Below are 21,745 nucleotides of genomic sequence, written 5' to 3'. Positions count from 1 at the left end.
TCCACATGGAAATGGTGTTCACTCTGATACTACAGTAAAATGCTTGCTTTCATGGGATGATCGCATTAGGATTGCAATGGAAGCAGCAGGGGCACTTGCTTATCTACACTCAGCTGCTACAATACCAATTTTCCACAGAGATGTTAAGTCTTCAAATATACTCTTGGATGACAACTTCACCACAAAGGTCTCAGACTTTGGTGCTTCAAGATCTATTTCGCTTGATGAGACTCATGTGGTTACGATTGTCCAAGGTACATTCGGCTACTTGGACCCAGAGTACTATCATACTGGTCAGCTTACTGAAAAGAGTGATGTATATAGTTTTGGAGTAATACTTGTTGAACTTTTGATAAGGAAGAAGCCAATTTTTATCAATGATTTAGGTGCTAAACAAAGCCTATCACATTACTTCATTGAAGGACTTCATGCAGGGTCCCTTGTAGAAATACTGGATAAACAAGTTGTGGAAGAGGCAGACCAGGAAGAGATTAATGAAATCGCCTCACTTACAGAAGCATGCTTAAGGGTCAAAGGAGGAGACAGACCGACTATGAAAGAAGTAGATATGAGGTTGCAATTTCTAAGAACAAAGAGACTTAGAAAAGGTTTAGCTGAAAAAGATGCAGATATTGAGCCTTTGTTATGCCCACAAGATAAGAACTTATATGGGCATATCGATCTTGTCAATGCTGGGAGCTCTGGGTGCTACAGTTTGGAGCAAGAATTTGCATCTTTGCCACGCTAATTGAATATAATGCATCTGAGGTATCATGTATTTTATTGAAGATTCACATTATATTACTTTCCTTTCGATGATACTATATCACATAGATGCATTTCACGTGTACAATATATTGTAGACCGCGACTGTTGTATACTTTTTATATTTGTACATAAGTTACAGTACTAAAGATAAGCTTGTATAAGAAAACTGTTGTGGTTATCAACGCTTGTATAAGAAAACTGTTGTGGTTATCAACGAGTCCAGTAACAATTGGGTGTAAATTGCCAGTGGCTTAATAGGTGGTTCCAGTAGACCGCTGACTGATATACGGAATATGATTTAAGCTGCAACATATTACGGCATCTTTTTGCAAAGTATTAGCATGATTACTATGAAGTGACACTCATAACTCAAAGATCTGGCATAACGCCGTGACGGCATCAGGGCAATAGGAACCCCACTCTTCCGTTGCATGTCTTTTCATGTGACACTATCGAAAAGTGTTGAACAGAGAACTTTAAAACTCCATTTGCTGATCTGAAAAGTACACTCTAGCTAATAACACTGCATATGCAACTGTTCTGCATATAGAAAACCAGTTAGCTTGCCGTATTTTAGATTTATAATCTTCTGTAACATTGTGAGCGAGCGCGGATCAGTACCTACCTTCAGAATATTTCGTACCAAACCATTTTGTCAATAAATCAAGCAATACATTCCATTGAGATGGCCATGTGCCAAGGGAGCGTACCAATTTTAGGAGACGACAGTGGCCAATGCCACGGGGCCGTGTCGGCCGGCTGCTCCTCGCACTGGGAGTGTGGGATGAGCTGGGAGAAGATCCCGAGCGCGAGGAGCCTGCCCCGCCCTGCCGATTCCACTTGCTCTGTCGAGCTGCGGCGACCTCGATAGCGAAGAGCGGCGCTGCCGCTGGGCATAGTCTGCGGCGATGAGGACGAGGAGCGGCGGCGCGTAGTGGTGCCCGGCAGCACGAGGTTCGGGCTCAAAAGTTGTTATTAGATGACCGTGCGTGCTTCGTGAAGTGCCCGCAAAGCACCCCCGTGGGCCGAGGAGGGTTATTTTCAGCCCGATAGTGCCGCATTACCGGTATGTGATTTGTCTGCATTACCGGTATGCGATTTGTCTGAGCTCTTGTCAGCTATCATATTTGAGTTAAATTCCATTTAAAATCACAATCAATTACACTCTAATATGCAGAAATGGAAATGACAGAATCCAGAGTTCCAGACAGAATAGCTTCAAGGAAAAAGAAATAGCAGAACCCAGACAGCAAAGAAACTGTAGAACGAACATGGCAGAGGCAGGCTCCTGAACTCCCTCATCATGCCTGAATTTTTCAGAGATCTTCTGACATTTCCCGATGACCGATGGCCGGACCCTGCTACTCCGCATCCCCGCAGCTGCGCGAAGGCCCTCTGCTCCACGGACGAGACGAAACAGTGTTGGCCCCGGACTCGATGACCGGCGGGCGGCGGCGGCACGCCAGTGCAATAAACAGGCCCCGACGATCTTCACAGCATGCGGGCAGGCTAGAAAAATTATGCGCACGGACGGATCGACGTTTCTTCCCTCAACCTCCGCGATTGGGAGCGCGATCCTTCTTCAGAAATGAAATTTGGCTCTCGCGGCCGTGGGTTTTGAGCGTGCAGAATTTTGGCGCCGTGATCAGGCCGCTGTTGGAAAAAGAGTTTTTGGATCAGTTTCCAAAACTATTTTAAAAGTTATTTCGGACGTTAGAGCATCTCCAGAGGGTGAAAAAAAAAATAGAAGTCAAAAAACTGATTTTTGGACTTTGACAATAATTATTGGGTGGAAAAAAGACTTTCTTACCCAACAGTTTCCAAAAAAGTTTGGTTCAAAAAAATTAAAGTGTTGCTATGTCATCAATTCATGGGTCCGAGCCTCTTCTCTTCTCCACGTCATCCTCTCTCGTCACAACCTTTGTTTTCTTTTTCTCGATCGCCGCATGATAAACGGATGGAGCAATTCAAAATCCAACGTAGGCGCCGTCCTCAACGGAAGGAGGCGAGAAAACTGGCGGGCGATCCGCGATTGGGAGCGCTCCAGGAGCGGCCAAAATTTTCGGATTACCGCACACTTGACCGGTCGACTTGTGATTAGCGGTTGCTGCACGTTCCACGAGAAAACGAGATGGGATTTTCAGAGGAGGGGAGCGTCCACTGAAAATTCCATCCGCTCCGCAAATATCAACTCTCACCCTCTCACGTGCGTAGAAAATACTAGTACAGTACATTCTAGTGAAGTGAGAGGTTCGACGCGAAATCTCTGCTCTCACCGTATTGCTTTCGTCCTGCTATCTTGCTCGTAGGAAATACTGTCCCGTACTAGAGTCAGTCCCCGTGATTGCTGCAGGACTGACTTGTGAGGTTTTTTGATTGATGATGACGGGTAATTTACCTGGACCATATACGCCGGGTGGTATTCGGTCCCTTTTACCCTGCTGTAAGGATTGTGATATGCGTAGCGTAGAGACACTTCCTTTTTTATTTTGAGATGGATTTTCTGGAGTACTCGTGAGAAGACTAGACAGACCATGTAAGTGATGTACGTAGTCAGTCCACGGTTGATATATGTTAGCATCAAGTTTACCAGTAGGTGAGGTTATAGTTAACCAGAACGTTTAGCTTAGGATGACAGGGATATCTTTACTCCGGTCCTATTGATGAAGTGAGAAGATATCAGATCGAAACACATGGCCCGTCAGCAATAGGCGTGGACCAGCAAGTCAACAACGCAGGTTATTGGCGAGTCTTGTATTTTTTTGGCCCCAGCGACGACCGTAACATCTGATGGGACTGCTGCCCCTGGAATTCCATGCTCACTTCCTCCTTGGATTAACAGCACAAACCCCTCTACTGCTTGTGCAGTCTCAGGATAACAATAGTATATATGGTGTAGACAGTGCACATTGCCACAAGCTGCCTCTCATTTTGTTACCCACCGATCCCAACACCAGCCACAGATACACAAACACACGAAGCTTACAGGTCACCCGTATATACAACGATGTCCTCCACCGGAGTTCTAGTTGGCATGTGTGCTGTGCTCGCCTGCTTGGCCGCTGTTCCGCGAGCGCTGGCCACGGCCGTCCATGGAGACGCTAGCAGCAACGGCATCCTGCATATCCCTTCCAATGGCTCCTTGATTAGCTGCCCCACCCACTGCGGGGATGTCGAAATCTCCTATCCCTTCGGGATAGGCTCTGGTTGCTTCCGGCAAGGCTTCGAGCTCACCTGCAACCAGACAGCTCGTCCTCCTATGCTCTTCTTGAGAAACAGTACCACTCAGATCACTTCTATAGACGTCGGCAGCAATATGGCTTTTGCTTCTGCTATTGGTTTTAACGTCACCATGGGGCAAGGTGGGGACACGTACAGCAAGTCCTGGGGTACCCCTGATGGTGGCGCTGTTATCAGTGGAAATTACAACGGTGGTTTGTATGTCGTTGGATGCGATCTCGAAGTCTACATGTTCGGTAATAACTGGACTGACCTCATTGGTTCTTGCATGAGCATATGCGCAGATGACCGGACCATGGAGGAGAGGGCAAATGTTTTCGGCTCCTGTCGTGATGGGATTGGCTGCTGCAACATCTATTTGACGAGGGACCTGCCAGCCTTTATGATTAATATCGTCCGCCGCAACGGTACAAGAGCGCAACTAAATGATGTCAAGGTTTTACTACCACAGTATTATAGCTTCGTTTTGGGTGATCTTTACTCGAGTTGGGTAAACATGAGCAATGTTGAAGATACAATAATTCAGATCGCCATCACGGACCAACCAAATTGTGAACGTGCCCGAGTGAATAAGGATAGTTATGCTTGTAATGATGAAAGCAACTGCCAAGATCTACGACGAGGCTACAGTTGCTCATGCCTCAATTACGGGCAAGGCAACCCCTACATCGTAAATGGCTGCAAAGGTCTATACCTCGTTGCTTCTTGTTGTTCACGATATTTTAAATAATTCAGCATATATAGTTCGAGATTTACTCCTCCATTCTAAATTATAAGTCATTCCAACTTTCTTGGAGAGTCAAACCATTTTATATTTGACCAAAATTATAAAAATCACAAAAGTTTATAGCACGGAATAGATATACTATGAAAATATATTTAATGAAGAAACTAATGGTAGCTATTTGGTATCATGAATGTTAGTACTTTATTACATAAATTTGATCAAACTTGAGATAATTTGACTCTCCAAATTAACGGAGGGAGTACCTCGTTTGATTGCCGTTGCCACATCAAATGTCCGGCTGCTATAAAAAAATAAGGTTATTGTTTCGCTTGTGATAAGCTGCGGCATGTTACACATTTTCTAGTTGCTAGCAACATCGAGTCTTTTCTAGCCACGTACAAGCATGGCATGGGATTTTTGCCGCCGCAGTTTGGCTTGTCATGCAATTTATGGCTAGCTACAGCTTGAAAATATTTATTGTCTCACAGAGCTTGTGAAACCAGAAGAATCTTTTTCTTCTAAAGTAGCCTTATTAATTTCTTTAGATTTAGTCTTACTTCCTCACCTTATTTATTTGTCATGAAGCAGCTTACGATTCAACGCCCAAAGAGAACTGTACAAGATCATGTGGGAACATTAGTATTCCGTTCCCATTTGGGATTGAAGAAGGCTGTTATGCAAATGATAACTTTCGACTCAACTGCACAAGTGATGGCACCGTTCTTGACCGTCGGTACGCACAATATCGTGTGACTCGTATATCACTTGATGATGGGTCTCTGGCTGTTAGCAACATGCTGAATGACACAAGCTACAATAACATGGAAAGGATAGTCAATTCCAACTATGATGGTACTAACGGATTTCGGTACTCTTATTATATGCCGTCGGTTGTGGATGGTATTTATGATTTCTCACAGGAAGATGAAATAGTAATAAAGTGGGTTGTTGCAAACTTGACTTGTCAACAAGCTAAGCAAAGTAAAGAAATGTACTATGCGTGTATCAGTGACAACAGTAACTGCCAAGATGTCAGGCGAGGGAAAACAAATTATGGGTATCTCTGCAAGTGTAATGATGGCTTCCATGGAAATCCATACCTGCAAAACAGTTGTGCAGGTATATTTCTCTCCTAAACTATGGGGGTGTTTGGGAAACCCCTGTTAAAGTTTAACACCTGTCACATCGGATGTTTGGATGCTAATTAGGAGTACTAAACATAAGCTAATTACAAAACTAATTGCACAGATGGAGTATAATTCGCGAGACGAATCTATTAAGCCTAATTAGTCCATGATTTGACAATGTGGTGCTACAGTAACCATTTGCTAATGATGGATTAATTAGGCTTAATAGATTCGTCTCGCGAATTAGCACAAGGTTCTGCAATTAGTTTTATAATTAGCTCATATTTAGTCCTCCTAATTAGCATCCGAACATCCGATGTGACACTGTTAAAGTTTAGCACCTCATATCCAAACAGCCCCTATATTTGAACAGTATCTCATTTTTCAAAATATTATAAAGAACCGCAAGTCCGCAACAGTACACACATGTTATTCACAGTAATTTAGAATCCTGATGCGTCCACCTGCACCACCAGCACCTCCACGACCACGCGTCACATTACCTTTTGAGATGTTTAAGATAAGTGCATGCTTTTAGTTGCACGGCTAGCATATGACGCAACTATCCATATTGCATATACCATATATAGACATTGATGCGTGCTCTATTCTAATATATGCAATGGAATATGCCACAATTATGATGGAGGCTTCAATTGTACAGCCTGCTCCCATGGAAAGGTGTATGATTCCACAAAACAGAAATGTGTCATGTCAACTAAGGAGCATAATATAATTCTTGGTAAGTCATCGATCTTTTATCCATCATTGGAATTTGAGGTCACAAAATGTTCATTTCCACATTTAATGGTTGTAGGTATTGCAATTGGGGTTGCTTGTGGCCTTGGCTCCATAACTGTTGCATTAGGTGCAATCGTACTCACCCGGGAGTGGAAGAAAGGCATCCAAAGGAGAATTCGAAGAGCATACTTCAAGAAAAATCAAGGTTTACTCTTGGAGCAGCTGATCTCAAATGAAAGCACTACAAACAAAACAAAGATATTCTCCTTGGAGGAAATAGAGGAGGCGACCAACAACTTTGATGCTACTCGTGTTCTTGGTTGTGGAGGACATGGCACAGTATATAAAGGAATTCTATCGGACCAGCGTGTTGTGGCTATAAAAAAATCTAAAGTAGTGGAGCAAATGGAGATAGACCAGTTTATCAATGAGGTTGCTATTTTGTCTCAAATCATACACCGCAATGTGGTGAAACTTTTTGGTTGTTGCCTAGAGGACGAGGTGCCATTGCTAGTCTATGAATTCATATCAAATGGCACACTATATGACCTTCTTCACACAGATATTACAACAAAATGCTTGTTATCATGGATTGATCGTATAAGGATCGCAATGGAAGCAGCAGGGGCACTTGCTTATCTACACTCAGCTGCTGCAATACCAATTTTTCATAGAGACGTCAAGTCTTCCAATATACTCTTGGATGAAAATTTCACCGCAAAGGTTTCGGACTTTGGTGCTTCAAGATCTCTTTCACTTGAAGAAACTCGTGTGGTGACAATTGTACAAGGAACATTCGGTTACTTGGATCCAGAGTATTATCATACCGGTGAACTAACTGAGAAGAGTGATGTATATAGTTTCGGAGTGATACTTGTGGAACTTTTGACAAGGAAAAAACCAATTTTTATCAACTCTTTAGGCGCGAAACAAAGCTTGTCTCATTACTTCGTTGAAGGGCTTCGTGAAGGGGCTGTTATGGAAATAATAGATTCATGTATTGTGGAAGAGGCAGACCAAGAAGAGATTAATGATATTGCCTCACTTACAGAAGCATGCTTAAGGGACAACGGAGGACAGAGACCAACTATGAAAGAAGTAGAGATGAGGTTGCAGTTCCTGATAGCTAAAGCGCAGAGAAAAATACAGAATTTGGCTAAAAATGATGAAGAGATTGAGCCTCTGTTATGCCCCAATGCTAGGAATCTGCATGCATATACCAATCCTGGCAGTGCTGCTCACTTGGCATCCCAAGGGGTCTCAGGGTACAGCCTGGAGCACGAATTTTCTTCTTCAATCTACTTGCCACGCTAATTATATGTACGAATAACAGCGTTCAAGGGCTCCTAGGATGCATGCATGTTACCTTCATATTTCAATGAACTATGCAGCATTTCCTTTTTATTTAAGGAACACTTATTACCCTTTTAGATGAGAAAGTATGTCATATAGTTGCACCAAATATGTACCTGTACAATATATTGTATTTCCTTTGGAATGAATGTGTGTACTAGGCACAACCTGCCAAACGGTCACCTGGTTAATGGATAGTGTATGTTATAGCTTGATTGTTTGAATCAAGTAAAAAAATTATGGGTTGATTGCGCATGACGAGCTGCTCCCGCTGAATATTTCCTCTTCTAAGTTGAATATATCAGGCATGATGCACATAAATACTGGCAGATTCAATAATTGTTAGGTTCGACCAAATACAATACATTTGCAAATTTGCAACAAATAAAAAATACAAACTTTCACAATAGTAACATGCACCCATAGTTCTTATGTGTTCCTATATGCTTGACATCAGAAACTCAAACCTCAACAATCACATTCAGAGGAATGATTATCGTATATTGCCTATAATTGTTGTACAGACCAGAGATGTGGTCACGTGGAACAATAGAATTTACAGTCAAACATAGCCAAGTGCAGAAGTCAGATAAGATGTATCATGGTAAGGTAGAAGTCATTTGTCTTAAGGTGTAGAAATCGTGTTCATTCCAGAAACTAAATTAGGTGGTACAATGCTAACAGGTACAGATGGCTAGTTGCTACATCCATGTATTGTTCTCGCAACATCACCTGCTACATCCCTGTATTGTTCTCGCAACATCACCTGCACAAGCATGTTCATTCATATTTTGAGATGCTGCCCAGTTAAATTGATAGAAGTGTTCAAGAAAAATGGCAGGTATTGAACCCAGAACTTGCAAACTGCCATTCCCACAAGGCATTTTTTTCCCTTTTTCATAGAAAGTTGGGGAGGAGGCCTCTTCCTTAACTTTATTGAAAAGGAAAACTCCCCTCAAGTATAGCCAAAGTCTGGATAACCCCTAAACTATTTCTTGGTTCAGCTTACCCCTAAACTATGTTAGTCGGTTCAATTTACCCCTAACATGATTGATCTTTTTTGTTTCTCCATGCACAAGTGTAGTTTTAAGTTGAAATTTTGTAGGATGGTAGTAGACATCATAACACATGTTAGAAAATTATATCATTAATTTTCTATCATTATTTTGATAGGGTAGGATATTAATTAATAAAATTATACGAAAAATACATTGTGATGTCCACTACCACCCCACAAAATTTTAAAAATTCAACTTGTGTATAGAGAAACAAAAAAAGACAAATAATATTAGGGGCTAAATTGAACCAAATAACATAGTTTTATGGGGTAAACTGAACCAAGAAATAGTTTAGGGGGTTGTCTGGACTTTGGCTATACTTGAGGGGAGTAATTCAGACTTTTTCCTATTGAAAATCATTCAGGGAGATCATTTTGAAAATCGTGATTATGAGCAATGCAAGGCTATAAAAAATAGCCTCTCGATCTTACCTCACAAATAATATGAATAAATCTTCATCAGTTATAGCTCCAAGCTCCATTCTTCTCTCCAAAGCAGTCAGACCTCCACCATCTTTAATAGTTGTTCTTGCACCCCTGCAGAAAGAATTGTAATAGTTTTCTTATAGAAAAATGACTCTCATCTATAAGTATTTTTGTTCCATATTCTGTAGAGGAAAATGACTATTGCAATTGAAGTAAGGACATCATAGTAATAACAAGGGAAAATAAAATAAAAGGAGTGTCTCCTTTGTACTGTGTGTCAACCAAAGGGTACCACACTGCTGACATGAATCTTATCATATCAATGATTCTGGTACGGGCACCGATCAGTCATAGCCAAGAAAGCAAGTGGCTTCAGTACTGTGCATGTATGGGAAAGGTGAAATCAGAGGTTCTGGACATGGGATGACCCATTTGTACAGTTATCAGAGGTTCTGGAAATGGGATGACCCATTTGTATGAATCCAAAGTTCAATTTACTTTTGGGAATTCTTCCTGTATAATTTGTATTTAAAACGAAGTAGTTTTCACCAAAGTGTTTTTTTCACTGCACACATAATGTTAAAACACAAACGAAATATCATACAACCCTAAATGTCACTGCCCAGTTAATGCTGAACACAAGGAAATTGAAACAGTTAAAATTCAAGGGGAAGAGAATATGGGACTCAGGAATAATATGGTTTGAGGGCATAAATCTCAAGGCACTGATGATATTGCGATAAAACGTTGAACAATATTAACACGAATTCGAGCCTACCTCTTCAGCAGCTGCTTGGTGAGATCATCATTTTTCTTTTGGACACAATGATGCAATGGTGAACGTCCATGGAAGTCCTGCATATTAATATCCGCACCAAAAAGTAGAAGCAGCTCCACCATTACTGGATGACCATATTGGCACGCGAAGTGCAGTAAGGAACAACCTTGTAAACAACCTTCTGGTTTCCCGGAGTCCCTAATTATCTCACAAGAAACCGGATCAAGTAAACTCTTGTCTGTCACTGGCTGAACATGATGGACATCTTTGCTCAAAGCATCATATGTCATGTTAGCACTCACTTCAGCTATTGCAAGAATTCGATATGCTCCTCTCACGTCATTTGTCCTTATAGCTTCCAAAATATCAATGGTAACCTGATCGGTGTCTCTGGCAAAAAGAAGTTTGTCCACGTACTGCATGGATCATTTATGAGAATGAATGACAGGATAATACTCAAATAACAACACTATACCATGCTGCTTGTGTTTTTTGTTATGAATAGCACTTGCATTCATCTGAGTAGGCCCAAATATATTCAAGTACAGGTCCGGTGAATATGCACAGCGACTATAAAATGGGGAAATGCAAACTGACGAATACTCTAAAATTTGCAATATCCTTCCACGTTCTTGGAAAGCGTTCTGTCACAATGTTAGTTCAGCAAGGAAATTAAGAGTGAAGTTGCTGCAATATTACTACTATATACTCCTTTCATGTTGTAAAAGAGGTTAATGTGTACTACTTAAAGAGGGTATGTGTGCTCATTTCTTGTTAACTCATTTTCCTAGATCAAAAACTTCCTTGGTCTGTGCTAATGAGGCCATAGAGAAATATATGATACAGGGAGGTAATAATTCATACACGAAGCTAAATACTATGTGCCCTAGGACCTAACAAACCTAAGTATTATCTTTTATTATTCTAAAAATAGAAGAATATAATGGTCTCAACATTACTATGTGAGCATGGTTTCAGCTTGAAAGGCTTGACATACTCATACTTTGGTCATTGTGGCTTGCTATTTGATGAGTTAAGTTGCTGACCAAACATAAGTCTCAAACCCAATGATGATTTGTCGCACAAGTGGGTTATCTGTTCAACAATACACCTATAATTGGTTAGGAATGATATATTTGGCTTAGTGTGGTATCAAAAGCCCGTAAGTCTGAAGATGTCCTCCAATTACAAGGTGTAACAAAGGTTGCATCATAAGGGAATCTCCATTGTCCATCTAAATTTTGCTAACTACCCAAATATGTATATGTGCATACACAGACAATAAATCATAGAACTTGAAGGTGCCCCTCTAATATGAAATTGTGTAATATTAATTCCCAAATATATTAGTTGTGGAGAAATCAATAGGTTGATCAAACATAAAAGGAAGCACCAAGGAGCTTACCTTTGTTTGTATATACCTCTCCTTTATTGAAAAAGCATCACTAGGTTTAGGCTTTTCAATGAAAAGAATAGCTCCATTTGATTCGTCCATTCTGCATGAACATAAAACAATATAACAAAATGCCAAGAAGGAAATTACACAAAAGGAAAAACAGTGGCATTTGTTCACCATGCACGCACTTCAGATCGTATTGGCTGCAATGCTCATAGTGGGCAGAAATATGGTCAGCAGCAGCATGAGATTCAAATAATTGTTTAATAACTCCTTTGTGGATTATTATAATCAGAAGATGAGTTGAGTCTTGTATGGCGGATGGAAAGAAAGAAGTAGAACTGCTACATCATGGACATCTACTGGATAATTTATGGACACCTGAACTTGCAGATGCGAAAGCACCATGCTGGATGCTGTTCATCATGTTATTGTGCATTAAACAGATCAATTTTAGTGCACAGTAAAATCTCAATGGTAAATCAAGTCCTAATTCGATCTCCAATGCTAACTCCATTGTAATTGTGATACTATATTCGGCCTAAAATGCTGAGTTCGTCAGAATTGTGGTTAGGCTCCCAATATGTAATGGCTAATGACCTCTCCTTTATTCGAAAGCCTCGGTCATTTTTATGAAATGCCTAAATATTACTTGATAAAAAAAATCAAATTGATTACAACCGAAATGGTTTGTGCTGATTCAGAAGACACATGTAAGAGGACAGGCAGCATCGCACATGCAATCCATGCTAGCACTAACTTGTTGGCTTCTATGTTAGACTATATTAGCCAATGTCCCACAGATTACAAACTAGAAAAAGGAGTAGTGCTGCCTGGAAGGAAAATGCTTAAAACATCAAGGTAAAAAATAGTTATAGTTAAGCAAATATGCAGATCTGATTGTATGCTTTAACATACCCTTGATCTTCTTTTGGAAGTAGGGCTTCCCAAATGGAATTAGCATAATCATTTCCAAGTGCATGGAATAAATCCATAATTACTGGCTCCCAGACTTTCACATCTAATCTTAAGGATCGAACCTACATCAAGTAAGAACATTAGCTGTGGTACTGACATATAGAAAAAGCTAGTGGTTTTTTTTTCTAATCTCAGACTTCTAAGATTTTTAAAATCTTAGAAACTACAACATATCATATGATGAATAACAAATATTACTATTCAGAGCACACACATGCATTAAAAGATAAAAATGAAGAGTGCATCCATTAAAAACCAATAAATCAAAGTGTTGCCTTTCATACCAAGTCTTCAAAACTTATGCTCAGTTCACTACCACATAAAATATTTAAATTTACCACACGGAAATTAGTGTATATGCAATTCAAAAGAATTTTTTTTTCTAAATATAACTAGAGCATGTGATGGATAAAGTTTTGTATTGGAGATCTCGATGTCGGAAATGACAAGTATGAGAACAAAAGTAGTATTGTATTATAATAAATTTAGTGTATCTATCATCACTTATAGTTAATAAATCCAACAATCTGAAGCTTTTTCTACAGAAGACAGGGTCAGCTGACATTATCACGGATTAGCATATCTCATGTTATAAGAAAGCCAGACATTGCACCTTTGAAATGTGCACACCAAGATTCCTGTGAGCCCCAGAGCACTCAATGCAAATCAGAATACCCAAGTTTAGAGATGCCCAATCAGGATCTGGAGAACGGCACTCTGCACAGCTGTCATTTCCAGGAATATTCCTCAGAAGGTTGAATATATCATCATGTCCCTCTGAACTCTTGTTATCTTCAATAGATAAAGAATCAACAGAACTCGTGGATCTGTTACTTTCTGTTGCTGGATTACCATATGACAGCTGAAATGAAATGAACTCAGAATAACAAAATTAGTACCATAGCTTGAATTATCAATAGATTGAACATATACATGTACATGTAAAACGCAGTAAAATGGAGTCAAACTAGGCAGACCAAGCATAATTTCTTTATTATTACATGATTATCCAGAGTTGGTCATGGAATTTAATAAATCTATCCTTTGTTTCAACCAAAAAGTAAACCGAGACTAGTTATATGATGCATCAAAAGAGTGACTGCACCAAACCTGCTGTGGGAATGGTGAGTTTAGTAGTGATGCAATAACTCCAGTAATTTTCTGGATCCAGTCCTTTTGATCAGCCACTGATTCCGCCTGCCATAAATAAAGTGAAAATCATTCAAATCTGCCGCATCTGTATATCGAAGAAGTATGAAAAAATATCATAGAAAGTGCTATTCAGTTGTTTTTGAAATACCAAAAACATGCATAGCATGAAGAAAGTTCAAAGTCTGAGGACTAACAGTGCAGTTACCTGTAACATGAATGTCTTAATGGGTGAGATTATTCTGAAGCAAAATCTTAAATCATTTTCATCCGCATCAATCTTAATTGTTGAAGTTCTGAGATCAATTGTATGACATGATATTGAATCTTCACCCTGAGATGAAGCTCTTTGGTTCAAGAATCTGAATCGACCAAAAACACCGGCTCCTTCACCAGCTGTTTGCTGTGATGCCACTCCTTGCTTCCAAGAGAATATAAGAAACAGGTACATGCAAAGTACAGAATACATAACATAAGCAAATTGGCATCTTAGGATAAATTATATAATACACATAACACATAGATCCTCATATGCTGCATTTAAGATAATCCATCACACCCCTTGAATATAATCCACTGCACAGAAATTTTCCAGTGCAAATTATGTACTGCCCTTAAATAAAACACTCCACTGTTGGAAGAAAGATACCTAGGTCAGACATACCCACTAAAGGACACATCACCACATGAATAAAATTACAAATATATACTTCATTATAGTTTAAAGGAAATTGTCGTGAATAGCAAAATAAAAATGGGCCAGAAGCTACTAGAAATAGGATATTGTGAATATAGATAGATTTTAACCCAATATAATCAAATGAGTAGGCCAAATATAAAATAGTGCCTAATACAAGTTTTACTAGTCCTGCAAACAAAGAATAAGGAGTTCCTGAAAGTGAATGCCAAGTTCCAAATATGTTCTCAAGCTGCATCAATGGCCAATTTAGATTGCATACCGACTTTCCCTTATTCCCATAGTAGTACAGAGTCCCATGGCTGTCAAGGACAAAAAATCTCCTCTTCCATTCTCCTCGGGTATTTTGAGGGCGCTTAAATAGGTAACCTTGTTTAATAACTTGAACCTGGCAAAGAAATAAACTAGTAAGGGGAAGCAATGAAAGTTCACAAAACGATTAAGAATTGCCAAACAACAAAAAATTCAGCCCAGTACAATTACACAAGGGAAATATGTATGAATAATACTAGATATGAACCAAAAGGGTGGTAATCATGGATGCCATTTGCTGGATTCCCATTACAGGAAGGCTCATGCATAATCAATTTAGTCGAGTGTTAGAAAAGATCCTCAATGACACATAATGCTATCTATCAGTAATCAGTCTCTTCAAATCATCACATGAAGCAGCATCCATAAGCTTTAAGATATTTTAGCCTGGCATTTATGAATATTTACTTCACAATGGATAATCAATTACCTCGCCATTGGCAGTTGAGTGCATCAAGGCCTCAATCGTTTTGTAGGACTGAAGACCAACAACATGGATACCATCACCGCTAGTAGACGTGTCTACGTTGCTAGCCATTCTCACATTTGCTATTTCCTCTTGAGTTCTGAACTCCTGAATTCTCTTTGCAAGCTTATCTTGCTCACTTACAGCCATTTCTTTTGATTGTTGAGCATATGTTAGAACCTGCATCAAGATTTCAAGCTTACCAAAGTAATTGCTAACTCTTGGTCAGCTGGTTCACGTTTGAGCCAACTGAATGTTTCTTTTAGTTAAAGACCACTATGTCATATGAGATATTATTAAACCTGGTGAATGAATGGTTCCATTTGACCCAGTAGCTCATATCCCTATACATCATAAAGAACAAAATCAAGGACCAAACAGAAAACCATAAATTACTTGGCACATAGAAAGGAACCATGCCTGCTTAAAATATCTCAAATGGGCATCCATCACTGCACTTATTGATTCCAAGAACTCATACTTCTTTTTTGCTTCAATGTTTGCGAGGGCATGTACCTGAATTCCTTGCAACAAAGGAGAATCATTGGTATGGCTGGACAATATATTTGCAGATGGAAAATGTTGATATACATACTAAGTTAAAGCGACATCTTTCGAAAGTTGACTTGGCATTTTGCAGATCCTGTAAAGTTGGGATTAGGGAGATGGTATCAAAGCAAAATATACATTCATCTACCCCACAAAAAAAATTATGGTCACAGCTTACCTCCTCAAGTTCTGTCACGACTTCTGCTCTAGTCCCTTTTCGCACTGACACAAACTTTTCACGTGCCTAAAAATCAAGATAGCACCAGAATCTTAATAAGACACAGGCGTATTACATTAAAATGTAAGAGATATCAAGAAACAGAGTCACACTGTCCAGTCATTTATCATCTAAAATGCTACATGAAGATAAAATACAGAAGGCAGTCAGATATCAACAAACAACATAGCTCAAATCAAAGCATCACCTGATCATAAGCCACTGCAGCCCTGTCCAAACGTCGCCGACAATCCTATATATGGAAAGATGTTTACAAAAAAGTAAAAAAAAACTTTTTGTATAAAAAAAGACTATATATCAAATAATCAATGTGTTAAAAATCTACTCCACTTAAAAGCATTCCTATTTTCCAAAGATGGAATAGATTTTAAAGTAGACAGATTTTTAGGAATGACTACAGTTTCGGTTAATTGCCAGAAGAGGGTTGAAGTCTGGCCTCGCAAGCATAAACTTATCTAGCCATCGAAAATGATCAGCCATGACATACGTACATTCACACAAGTTCATAATATATGTTGCTTACTCGAGATACAGACTATTAGCTACACAATAGTATGTTTCTATTTTATTTCTTTTGGGTGGGTGTCCGTGTGCACATACAGGCACGCCTGAGTTGTAAGGGGTGAGAGCGAAGAGGAGAGGAGGGAGCTTACCTTCACACCATTTAAATCCATGTTAATGAACTGTGACAGACGATCACTAAGCATATGCTCGACCTGTTTGGAGGGAAAATCTGATTATAATTAGAATGCAAAAAAAATAATCATCTGTACTGTTTATAGCAGTGACATATCAGCACCCCCTGAGCCAAAGAAATTTACCAAATCTAGAGAGATCAGATTAGTACATCAGTTTATTGCAAGAACATTTCATCACAGATTTTCCTACTTCAACACATGATTAAATTATTATTCTACTTCAACACACGATTTTCCTAGTAGATAATGCAGCCATTTCATAATGCAAGGAACCCTTTTCACACTTTCTCCCGATCCGTGTTATTTATAGCAACATAGAAATATATATAACCCCCCACCCACACACAAAAAAAAAACAAATTGAGGAAATTGCATGGCTTACACTTGCCTTTTTGTGATTTTGCAAATTCCAACTCTTAGTTTAAAATTTAACAGTTATCACCTATACTTTCAGTTTATTGCATTTTGAAATTTACCAAGTAATCCCAGAATCTTAGGTGATAAATGTGTGAAAGTATAGGTGGCAAATTGAGTCTGAAAGTTCCAGACATAATTCAAAAATGTAAGTAAGAAAAAAGGAAAGTACATTGACCGATGATGTGAAAATATTATAAATTGTAAACTGAAAACAATACAGGTCATGCCAAGATTCACAGGGGTAAACCCAGGATGTCGAGTTCAAAATCTACAGCCTTTAATAGTAATGCTATTTTCCTTACAATTCTTCATTTTATTTGTGTTAATTGTACTACCTATGCAGGAGAAATGTAGGTCAATTTCAATGCTCTATGATAGTAGTCTAGTACCTGAGAACGAAGGAGTTCCTTGTATGTTCCGAGCTCCCTGAAAGCAGTAGTAAACTTGGACATCACGGGCCCTGCAACATAGTAAAGACTATGGTTTTGAGTGAATTTGACTAGAGAAGCATCAATAAATGACTGTAAATTGATTAATTAATGACTGCATGGCTATGTACATATCTATACTAATTTTATATCGTAATGATCTGATGTTTTTATTTGTGGGCATTAAAATTAAGATGCAGTAAATATCCAATGGTACACAAAATAACACCAATATAATGAGAAATTGGAAATGATAAAACTCAATGGTTTGCTAGGTGTAGATAACATGAAAGGACAGAACTAAGCAATAAATACATCAGAGCTTTGCTGAAATAACCTCCAATGGCAACACTAACAGGGTCATCAAGACCAGCACCAAATGCTTCCAGAGAATCAGCGAATGAAAGATCCCCTGCATATGCCTCATCAAGTGACCCCCTGAAACTAAGGTTATTAGTAACATAATAAAAAGAGTAAAATACACGGGCGGCCCCTGAACTTGTCATGGGATGTCATCTAGGTCCCTAAACTCTCAAAATGCATTTTTAGGTCCATAAACTTGTCTCGAGATGCCATCTGGGTCCTTAAACTCTCAAAACACATTTTCAGGTCCCCCAACTTGTCTCAGGGTATCATCCGAGTCCTTAAATTCTCAAAGTGCATTTTAAGATCCCCCAATCAAGCGCTAAGCAACACATGCATGATCACTAGCATAAGGTGGTTGTGAAGGCAACAAGCGAGGAGGAAGCATTGCCATCAGCGACAGGTGACAAGTTTTAATATTTGAAAATGTATTTTGAGAGTTTAGGGACCCGGATGAAACCCGAGGACAAGTTTGGGGATCTAAATATGCACTTTGAGAGTTTAGGGACCCAGATGACACCTTGAGACAAGTTTAGGGACCTGAAAATGCATTTTGAGAGTTTAGGGATCCGGATGACACCACAAGACAAGTTCATGAACCGCCGGTGTATTTTTACTCTAATAAAAAAGCAAGAGTCCAACCATGTAGGTGCATACAACTTCTTACTAAAACTATTCTCGTTAATCCTACAAACTACCAAAACTACTACAGTTTCAGGGAAGATTATGAAGACTAAAACGTCAAACCTGAAACACCAAAGTAAAACAATAGAAACATTGAATGAATTTCTTGAACTAAAAGGAATTTGTATGAAGGAACCTTATCAGAAACTTGTGCACTAAGACAGTATGCATTTATGGCATTTGCCTCAAGTTATTTTCAGCCACAACACTCAAGTGTTTACAAATATGGAACAGGAGGTAAGAAAGAAATGTACATGAATCTTTTACATCCTTTATGCAGATTTGAGCAACGTTCTTTCAGTTCATCAGTAAGTTGTTCCAAAGAATTGACCTGAAGATGTTGGAAATAAGTCAGGGACACGCATGTAGAGGTTTATTTAAAGTGCATATAGATAGAGATGAATTGATGATTGTGGAGAGAAACTAGCAATCCAAATTATTCAGCAAAATTGTTAAGAGTCAAGACCAATGCCCAGACTTCTTTATATTTTGACTTTTAAGAAATAGACTAACATGGATGTTTCGAAGACGGTCCAATATTCATTATAAAAGCAAGTAATGTATACCTTAACTTACCGAAAGCAAAACCTGATCAATTCAAACAGGATCCACCCGTTCTATTCAAAGAAGAAAATAAACGGCAAACCAACACAACGACCTGGACCAAGCAAAACCTCGCCATTTTTACCAAATCCATGAGCTCAATTCAAACAGGACCCTCCCGTTCTATCCAGACATGTGATGCAACACAACAGCAAAATTTGATCTTCAAAATGGCACAATTGCCACCAGAGCGTCCTAACTCCTAACCCCTTCGAAACAATGTGGAATATCGGAGGATGCTTTACTCATTCAGCGAAATCAACACCTGACAATGCGTCCAAACACGGAATTACAACAATAAACATAACGTGAAAATTCGATCCTGATCAGAAATTTCCAGCCTTCCTAATCCAAACCGATCGACGCACACTGGATCACACTACCTAGTCGAGATCTCCCGCACACAAAATGATCCAAATCCGCCTCAGCTCTGTCGCAGCTACCCAAACTCCGAAAATGACTCGAATCCTTCCATTCCGCATATTCGAATCAATCCAAATCCAACTGACGACATAGAACCGACCGAGATTCGAAGAAACACGAAATAATGCCATGAAGGGACCGGATCAGGGAACCCGCGTACGCGTGGGCAGAGAAGGGAGGCAGGGGGGAGGGGGGCGGCACCTGTTTGCGGAACATTGGGGAGTCCTCAAGCTTGGTGAAGGCCGCCATGTCCGTTCTCGTGTTGCGCGGAGGCGAGGCTGCTGGTGCTCTCTCGAAGCTCGCGGAGATCTGGGCGGGAGGTAGGAGAGAGGAAGAGAGAGAGGAGGCGATCGGGCATAGCTGTCCGGTTTCCTGCACGCTGTGGTGCGGTGGCGGTCTGGTGCGGGCTGTGCAGTGGCGGGTTGGGCTGGGTTTTGAACCCAACCGCAATTCATTTAACTGAGTCGGTGGGCCGCACAGTGGAGAATAAGGTGGGCCGATTTCGGTGGTCACGGGCTCTTGACGGATATGGGTTTCTGGGCTCTTGGATGCCTTCCCGTTACGGCCTCATGATCCAAAATTAGCCTCTTTTCTTGCGAAACGAAAACTAGACAAATTCAACTGTTTGCCTTCCAGCTTTTTAAAAAATTCCATTCTTCAGTTTACCTTCCCACTTTATTCGATAATAATGACCATCGTTAGATTACTGTTACAGGGTACACGACAGGAGAGCCAAAGATTATTCTTCGCCAAAAAAAAATGAAGAGCCAAAGATTATGAGGGCGCAATCAAATAGCATTAAACTTTATTCACTAAAACATATTGGACATGCTATGGTTCCTAATTGAGTATCTTTCATGAAAAAATTCTAAAGGAGTATTTTTGTAAACCCAATAAATTATCAGATTATGAAATTGTTCGAGATAAATCTGCATATATGATTTTAACGTTTTCAAAGAAAATATCTTAAAAGCTATTGATCATTCAAGTTGACAAGATCCTAACAAAAGGAAGATCAACTATTTGTGATAAGAGGGAGATACTAGCAGATTAGTAACACCTTTCACCAAAGAATTGTATACAGTAGTAATCACTGAACACTAACAATGGAGCTAAAAATCATATCAACTCTAAAAAACTACTCCATCCATCTCAAATTATAAGTCATTTTGGGTTTTCAAGGTTAATACATATATAGGTGTATAGCAAAATCTTGAATTTAAAAAAGTTAAAACGACTTATAATTTGGAATGGAACGGAGGGAGTATGTAATTGTAAGCCGTGTATCCTGAACACTGGCACGCTGCGTTCTTGCCGGATCCCTTGCAGCCGGTGGAGTCAAAGGTGTCCGTGTATTCAGAAAGACACCCTCTTTCAGTTTAATTTCCACTGCATATCCAAAACTACTACCTTCTCCGACTTCATGCACATGGTTCATTGGTAAACAAGGACGAAGTAGCTAGGTCACACTGAACTTCACGCTTATCAGTTTTCTCGTGAGAAGGGGAGACTAGCTGGTACACCTTCAAAAGTTCAAAATCAGCAGGAAATCAGAATTTAGAAACTAGTTATGATGAACGAAAAAGGCCAATAAGATGTACGAATAGCATATAGTTACCATCGCACTCGCAGCATAGAGGTGTTCCAAACCTGGGATCGATCCTATTAGCCAAATCCAGGAACCGGGATATGTTAAATCGATGCACATAGGCCGGGCAGGTACTGCACGCGCACAAGAGTCCTTCGCTTGAAAGAGCCTGGCAGATGGCGCGGCACTCATCCGTGGGATCATCAGATTGGTTCAACAGAAACTGGCCACAGCTCTGTGTTATATGACTCCACGCACTAATGTAATCGCATCCTGTGTAGCAGTTGCTGGTTTCTGGCTTCACCTGGGAGGAGGAAATGGCAACAAATAGAAGGAGTAAAGCAAGTGTGACAGTCTTCTCCATGTTGATGTTGAGGCAGAGCAATTCAAACTCAAGAGAAAGGATCAGTTGTATGAACTGTTTCCTCCGTTCCGAATCGTAGGTCGTTTTAACTTTTCTAGGTTAATAGATATTATTATGATGCGTAATAATATTTAGGACTTACGATTTGGAACGGAGGGAGTAGATACCAACGGGT

General features: G+C 39.7%; 3 protein-coding genes and 1 pseudogene across 5 annotated transcripts in view; 3 read left to right on the top strand and 1 right to left on the bottom strand.

The window, feature by feature from the left end:
- The window catches only part of LOC101769124, a 3,972-nt pseudogene extending 3,224 nt beyond the window's left edge, over positions 1–748 (top strand).
- The window catches only part of LOC101759777 (wall-associated receptor kinase 5), a 10,884-nt gene extending 9,801 nt beyond the window's left edge, over positions 1–1,083 (top strand). The window contains exon 5 of the transcript XR_002678858.1: positions 769–1,083. The gene's annotated coding sequence lies outside the window, so the exon portion shown is untranslated. The remainder of the gene's footprint in view (positions 1–768) is intronic.
- A 2,551-nt stretch (positions 1,084–3,634) lies between these two features.
- On the top strand, positions 3,635–8,171 carry LOC101758972 (wall-associated receptor kinase 3). Its single transcript, XM_012843011.2, has 4 exons — positions 3,635–4,694; positions 5,324–5,854; positions 6,527–6,604; positions 6,680–8,171. The coding sequence occupies exons 1-4, from the start codon at positions 3,776–3,778 to the stop codon at positions 7,915–7,917; spliced, it is 2,766 nt and encodes a 921-aa protein (XP_012698465.1). The 5' UTR covers positions 3,635–3,775; the 3' UTR covers positions 7,918–8,171.
- A 147-nt stretch (positions 8,172–8,318) lies between these two features.
- Positions 8,319–20,007, bottom strand: LOC101759371 (ADP-ribosylation factor GTPase-activating protein AGD2). 3 transcript variants are annotated; one of them, XR_002676495.1, is made up of 21 exons: positions 19,820–20,007; positions 18,847–18,923; positions 17,883–17,983; positions 17,507–17,577; positions 16,656–16,718; positions 16,190–16,234; positions 15,943–16,008; positions 15,811–15,858; positions 15,636–15,731; positions 15,518–15,559; positions 15,180–15,395; positions 14,700–14,825; positions 13,949–14,161; positions 13,702–13,788; positions 13,205–13,453; positions 12,532–12,653; positions 11,623–11,713; positions 10,520–10,633; positions 10,218–10,415; positions 9,446–9,550; positions 8,319–8,722 (listed from the first exon to the last, which is right to left on the bottom strand). XR_002676495.1 is itself a non-coding variant. In XM_004953130.4 (20 exons), exons 1-20 carry the CDS (start codon positions 19,865–19,867, stop codon positions 8,719–8,721), a joined length of 2,286 nt encoding a protein of 761 aa, XP_004953187.1. In that variant the 5' UTR covers positions 19,868–20,006; the 3' UTR covers positions 8,319–8,718. The 3 variants fall into 3 exon arrangements, 2 of the variants coding, with proteins under 2 accessions (XP_004953187.1, XP_012704557.1); XM_004953130.4 differs by having other exon boundaries at positions 10,218–10,633; positions 19,820–20,006; XM_012849103.3 differs by having other exon boundaries at positions 8,319–8,688; positions 10,218–10,633; positions 19,820–20,006.
- Positions 20,008–21,745: the final 1,738 nt, after the last annotated feature.

This window comes from Setaria italica, chromosome I (assembly GCF_000263155.2).
Source record: "Setaria italica strain Yugu1 chromosome I, Setaria_italica_v2.0, whole genome shotgun sequence".
NCBI lineage: Eukaryota > Viridiplantae > Streptophyta > Magnoliopsida > Poales > Poaceae > Setaria > Setaria italica.
Note: the sequence above shows the minus strand (reverse complement) of the source record. Positions and strands in the feature narration are given on the sequence as shown.